Raw genomic sequence first — 6,677 nt, 5'->3', positions numbered from 1 at the left:
ATTCGACGTCCAAATGGTTAGGTAAATCATTCAAAGCCATAATAATTGTGCAGTTTCCCACGAATGTTTGTACGTCGAATTCGACAGGACTTCGACGTCAATTATGTTTAGTGGCTATGGACAGTTAGGAGCCATAATTACTATGGTTACCATGAATTATTTAACTATTGGGTTGACGTTGAGTTGGACAGGAGTTTGACGTCTCTGACTCGTTTAAAAATAGCACAGACATAAGTTACTTTCCTTTAGAACAATTTCCTTATTGAACATATTATGATCCATTTTTAAGTTTTCTTGTAATTTTTCTTTCCTTAGATTCCAATTCTTTAAATTTCAATTTTTTAACTTGAATTGCAAAGTGCACATTCATCTACTCATCTATATGTAGGTGCATTTTGAAATTCAAGTCAACTAAATGTTTTTTGGGGGACAGAAATGTGATGAAATTTTAATAGGCTTCGACATACAATATAATGTTGAATATTAAGAGGCTTCGACATCAAATATGATCAAAAGAAGGGGTAATTGTCACCAATGAAGGGTTTGATGTCGAATTTCATGGGGATTCGACGTCAAACTAGTCTTAGGTGAGGGGAGTTGGAAGCCTTAATATTGCGATTGTTACCAAAGAATTGTTTCAGATACAATATGACGTCAGAGTATCACTTAATCTGTCATGAAATTCCTTAGAGGATTTCAAAAGAAATCCAGTTTTACAAAACACAGACACAAAAATGAAAACAAAATCAAAAGAAATACATTATAACAAAACATATTCAAAAAATGAAAACAAACTAGCAAAAGAACTACATGTTATGTAAAATGGAGAAACATTTTGAAATCCATATCTATTAACTTTTTGCTCTGGCTTCAAAAAAATGTCTGGCTTCAAAAAATATTTCATAATGATGTTGAAACAAATACAAATAAATGTCTGGCTTTTTTGAAATTGAAGGAGTTAATAGAAACCTAAAGACAAAAAGTTATCAAAATGAATTTGATTAAGAAAGTTTTGTGTAGGGAAGCAAAAGTTTAGTGAATGGTGGTGTAGGGTTTTCAAAGGATCTGAAAACTCTCTATTTAAAGTGAAATTGTGGGGAAGCAAATGATCGTTTAGTATGCATTTAAATTGGTTTATACGTCGAACATGTTTATGGTTAGACGTTATTTTGTTCTAGACATCAAATGAAACCTGTAAATTACGTCTAACTATTGAATTTATTTACAACAATGTCATTGGTCATTTTTAACATTGGTTGTTCTATGATTAGACATTGAACGTGTGACGTTATACGGTGTTTTTGTATTAGTGAGATGACTATATCTAAGCGGTTATCGACTTGTAAAAGATTGAACATTTGAGGATTGAGGGATAACGAATGGTGAAGATCATTGCACAGTGTAATTGGTCCTACAAACAGGAACATTGTAGCGTCCACTGTGGGGCCGATGAATATTTTATGAAGATAAGTGTTATGTGGTTTCTACTAGGAGCAAAATGATTAGATCAAAGGAAGTATGACCCAAACCTTCCTTGGCTGACATAGTCGCAAATCTAGACCCCCAAATGAAAATGGAACAAGATTTCATGGAATTTAAGAAGAGAAGTGTTGAAAAGATAGATGCCCTGAAGCAAAAGAATGGCAAGCTAGAGAGGAAGATAGAGGTTGAGGGAGTAATCGACAAATCAAAGGAGAAGGAAATCCTTGATAACAATAATTCAGTGCACAAAACTGTATATTGTGTTTGCACTGACAATGAAACCAAAAAGGAAGTCGTCAACACCCCTTTATGGATGGTATCATGGATACTCCACTCCTTAAGTAGAGGAAGGCTATTACACTAGATCGATATGATGGCAACACCGATTCAGACGAGCACGTCACGTATTTTCAGCCACGTTAGTCTGTACACAATCGATGATGTCGCTATGTGCAAGGCCTTCCCAACCACCCTGAAAGGGACCACCCTGGAATGGTTTACCTGCCTACCTATCATCCCATAGGTTTCTTTGACACCTTGGTGGAGAAAGTGCCTTTATCTTGTTAAGGGCAGTGAGAAGGCTAAGACCTTATTTCCAAAGCCATGAGGGTAGTTAAGACCGATTACCTCATCCAAAAAATTTTGCAAAAACCAAACCTAGCAGGCGGAATAACATCTTGGGCCATTGAGTTATCGGATTTCCATATCCCGTATGAGCAAAGAGGATAAATAAAAGACAATGCCTGACAAATTTCACTAGTGAGCTTCAAACAAACAGCTTGTTAAAAGAAGCATGGTGGACCTTATATGGGACGACTAATCCAACCCTAAGGGCATTGGTCCTGGAATAACCAAGGTGATTTTCCTAACCAGTCTCATTAGCAAGAGAAATGGGAGCAACCAAGGTGATTTTCCTAATAGATTCTCGACTCATAATTGATACTTATGAGTATTAGGTGAAGGATGAGATCACTACAAGAAATAATGAATTTATTGACATATTCTTTAATGTCGGTAGTATTCTATTACCGATAGATTTATCAATGGATTGAGCTATGTAAATTACCGACAAAATTATCTATCGGTATTTGCATCGATAAAGTATATGTGTAAAATATTTGTTGGTAAACTATATGCATCATTACCAATGGATAAAAGTCGTCTGTAAGTGCCTGGGTAAATTCGATAAAAAAATTTGGAGGTTAGTTTTCCTTCTTCTAAGCGAAAGAACCCTAGAGAAAACAACCTTGGAGCGAAAGTTCCTCCCATGAGTCTCCTGTTAGTGGCCGCCATCATCTTCGTTTGTGTCGTCGTCGTCCATGTAAGTTTGCCCTCTTCTCGACGTTCTTGTCGTCGTTCATGTCTCATTTCCTCATCGTACGAAGCAACCCTCTTCAGTCTATCTCATCGTTCGTCGTCATTCTCCATCCATGTTGTCGTCGTTCACCGTCATTGCATGTCTATCAGTTTTTGAATTGGCACATTTTCTCTCTCGTGACTAAGTGTCGATATTCCTACGTTTGCTCGGCCACTGGTGAGACGCCTTGAAGCTCTAGGCAGGCGAGACCTCACTGATTAGTAGGTGCAACCATTTTTCACTTGTCGAGCCCTAATTGAGTGAGGTATTATATTTTTGATTGGTGTTTATGAAGTAGTATATGTTTTTGTGTACTTTCATTCTTCATGAATCATTTTTACAAATGGGATGTGAAGTTAACAACGTTATATATTTGGTAGTTAAGGTTGTCTATATTATAGGTTGATCATGAATTATGAGTGATATACCTTATCGAATAAGACCATGCCTAAGAGCATGGACGTAGTTAAGGCAGAAAGGAATGGAATGCCATAAGAGTTCAACCATTGTTTGCCTCAAATGAAATTTGCAAGGACGAAGTAGGTTGCATAGTGGAGTTGGTGATGAACCTATAACCAGGCCACGTAACTTTACGACTTGTATTAGCACCCGGACCTTTGTTGTTGTACTCTCCATAATACAAAGTTTCCAATGAAAACGTGTCATCCAATTACGAACACCCTACAGGGTCTATCAGATCCTCCATCAAAGAATTAAGAAAAACAATCATCGTTGCTTCTACTAGGGATGACCCAAGTAATTTGTAAACTCTGATTTCACAATGATGAAATCAACAGCTGCTGCAACCTTGCAATTGATGATGGAAATGGCAGTGTTTTGATTAAGGTCTTCTCTGCCTTGTGCGTGAACAGGTTCATCTAGTTTGGTTAGGGTCTTACTCCTTTTTGTGTTGTCAATCCTGTAAATCCATCAATTTACAATATTAATGAAATATATACCAAATTATTGACATGCTAATTCTTCTTCCTCTTGGCATTGGCATTTAAAGATGTTAGGGTTGTATAGCAATATAGGATCCCAGAGAGGAAGATTGTCCAACTTTGTCTATTATCATAATGGAGGTAACAGTAGTGGGACACATAATGGTCAACCTTAATGCAATAGTAGAACTAATAATTTCCAGCACTTATAATCCTTTCACTACTCATTCAGCCTTTTGATTATAAGTGGGGATGAGAAAATGGTTGGGAATACTATTATTCTAAAGGGAATAGTGGAACAGGAAGAGTGGTGGCTGAGTAGTAGAGGATGAAATTAGGAGAAAGAGAAAGTTAGTTGGTAGGGCAAAATGTGTGTCTGGTGAGGTTTGTGGTCATGGATTCAATCATTAGCTTGTTGAAGTAGAGGCATCTATATCTTTTGTTGAATAAAAAAAGACTACATGAGGTTATTGGTTTATGAGAGAAGGAAGAGACATTAGTTAGCCTAACTGCCTTGGCAGTTAGGAAAGGCGGGGAGGGACTTGTATAAATAGGTTTGGGTTTAATTGTAGAGGGGATTGGTTTTGGGATAATAACAGATTGTCAGGAACTTGTTTGTCCTCAAGGGGGAGGTTAAGCTCTCTGTAGTTGTATTCTTGATTGATTGTAAATACAAAGAGGTTATACAGCATTCTTGGCGGTGTGTTTTGAGTGTGTGTGAAGTGTGTTTTCCATTAGAATAGTTGGGAACGGTGTTACAGTTATTGGAGCAGCAGAGATGGGTAGCTAACCAAAGCAAATGTGAGTTTGGAAAGCAGCAGATCGGATATCTAGGCCACCTGATATCTGAAAGGGGTGTTGAGATGGACAAGGATAAAATCAAGGAGTTGTTGGAGTGGGAAGAACCGAAAAATTTGAAGGCCTTAAAAGGTTTTTTGGGCCTAACAGGGATTGTATTCTTGATTGACTGTATTCACATGGAATGTGACGCATCCAGGGTTGGTGTGGGGGCTGTGCTAATGCAGAATAGGAAACCCATTGCATTTTTCGGCAAAGCTCTGTCAGAGGGATCATTAAGTAAATCTATATATGAAAAAGAGTTCATGGCCTTGGTAATGGCCATTAAACATGTGAGGCCATATCTACTTGGACGGAGGTTTGTGGTGCATACAGATCAACGTAGCCTGAAGTACCTGTTGGAACAGAGAATCACGACTCACAGTCAGCAGAACTGGATAGCCAAGCTCATGGGTTACGACTTTGACATTGTATACAAAATAGGGAGCTCGGATAAGGTTGCTGACGCCCTATCTAGAAAAGGGGAAAAAGGTATTGAGGAACTAGAATTGCAGGCTATCTCCAGACCGTATTGGCATGATTTCCGAGAAGTATTGAAGGAAGTAGAAGAGGATGAGTCACTAAAGAAAATAGTTGATGAGATCAAGAGGGACCCGAATTGCCACGCATCATATACTTTGGAGAATGACAGGCTTCACTACAAAGGGAGGTTGGTGCTTTCGGCTAAATCTATCTGGATCCCCAAATTATTAGTGGAATTTCATGTGACAAGCACAAGGGGACACTCAGGGGTATTTCGAACTTGTAGAAGGATAGCGCAGTCTTTCTACTGGTGGGTATGAAGAACACTGTAACAGAGTTTGTGGTTGGGTGTGTGATATGTCAGTAGCATAAATATATGGTTGCATCTCCCCAAGCTTTATTACAGCCCCTGCTGATTCCTCAGACAGTGTGGGAAGAGGTAAGTATAGATTTAATTGTGAAATTGCCTAAATCTCAAAGCTATGACGCAATATTGGTAGTGGTGGATAGATTGAGCAAGTACGTCCATTTCATAGCACCGAAACATCCCTACTCAGCGAGAACGGTGGTAGAGGTCTTCGTCTAGGAAATAGTTAGGTTACACGAAATCCCTATGTCAATTGTTAGTGATAGAGATCCCCTATTTCTAAGTGTGTTTTGGAAAGAACTTTTTAAGATGCAAGGAACCCAGCTTAAAATGAGCATTGCCTACCATCCTGAGACTGATGGTCAAACAGAGGTCTTGAATCGCATTGTGGAAGGATATTTGAGATGTTTCTGCTCAGAGCAACCCAAAAGCTGGAAGATGATGCTGCCTTGGGCTGAATACTGGTACAATACTAGTTATCAGGGGGCGGCAAGGTGCTCCCCGTTCGAGATTGTGCATGGCCGGGCTCCACCGTCCTTGAGTAGATTCGTTCTAGGGGAGACAGCGGTGGAAACGGTGGCTCAAGACTTAATGACGAGAGACGAGGCTCTGAGACAATTAAAATTCCATCTACGTCGGGCACATGATTTGATGGCTAACCAGGCGAACAAAAGAAGGAGAGAAATGGATATTAAAGTGGGAGACTGGGTCTACTTGAAAATTAGACCCCATAGACAATCTTCTATGCCTATGCGGTTACAGCCCAAGTTAGCAGCTCGATGTTATGGACCATTCCAGGTGATTTAGCAAATTGGAAAGGTTGCTTATCGCTTACAGTTGCCAGAATCAGCCAGGATACATTCAGTTTTTCATGTATCCCAATTAAAGAAAGCGGTGGGGAAGAAGAGAATAGAAAAGGAGCTCCCTGCCGAGCTACAAGCAGAGGGACCCACCTATTGGCCAGTGAGAACTCTAGAGAAGAGGCAAAGGCAGTAGGGGGAAGAGATGGTGCAGCAGGTCTTGGTGGAATGGCAAGAAGGTGGTAGAGATGGGGCTACGTGGGAAGACGTGGGGACTATTCAGGATTAATACCCTGAGTTCAACCTTGGGGACAAGGTTACTGAAGTAGAGGAGGGTAATGTTAGGAGGCTATTGGTTTATGAGAGAAGGAAGAGACATTAGTTAGCCTAACTGCCTTGGCAGTTAGGAA

At 39.5% G+C, this 6,677-nt stretch overlaps 1 protein-coding gene across 1 annotated transcript; it reads left to right on the top strand.

Annotated features, from left to right (window-relative positions):
- The first annotated feature begins 1,573 nt into the window (after nt 1–1,573).
- On the top strand, nt 1,574–6,463 carry LOC108347848 (uncharacterized). Its single transcript, XM_017587290.1, has 5 exons — nt 1,574–1,798; nt 4,542–5,369; nt 5,468–5,539; nt 5,777–6,265; nt 6,356–6,463. Exons 1-5 carry the CDS (start codon nt 1,574–1,576, stop codon nt 6,461–6,463), a joined length of 1,722 nt encoding a protein of 573 aa, XP_017442779.1.
- The last annotated feature ends 214 nt before the right edge of the window (nt 6,464–6,677 follow it).

The sequence above is a fragment of the Vigna angularis genome, chromosome 1, assembly GCF_016808095.1.
Source record: "Vigna angularis cultivar LongXiaoDou No.4 chromosome 1, ASM1680809v1, whole genome shotgun sequence".
Taxonomy (NCBI): domain Eukaryota; kingdom Viridiplantae; phylum Streptophyta; class Magnoliopsida; order Fabales; family Fabaceae; genus Vigna; species Vigna angularis.
This window is presented reverse-complemented; position numbering and strand designations above follow the sequence as displayed.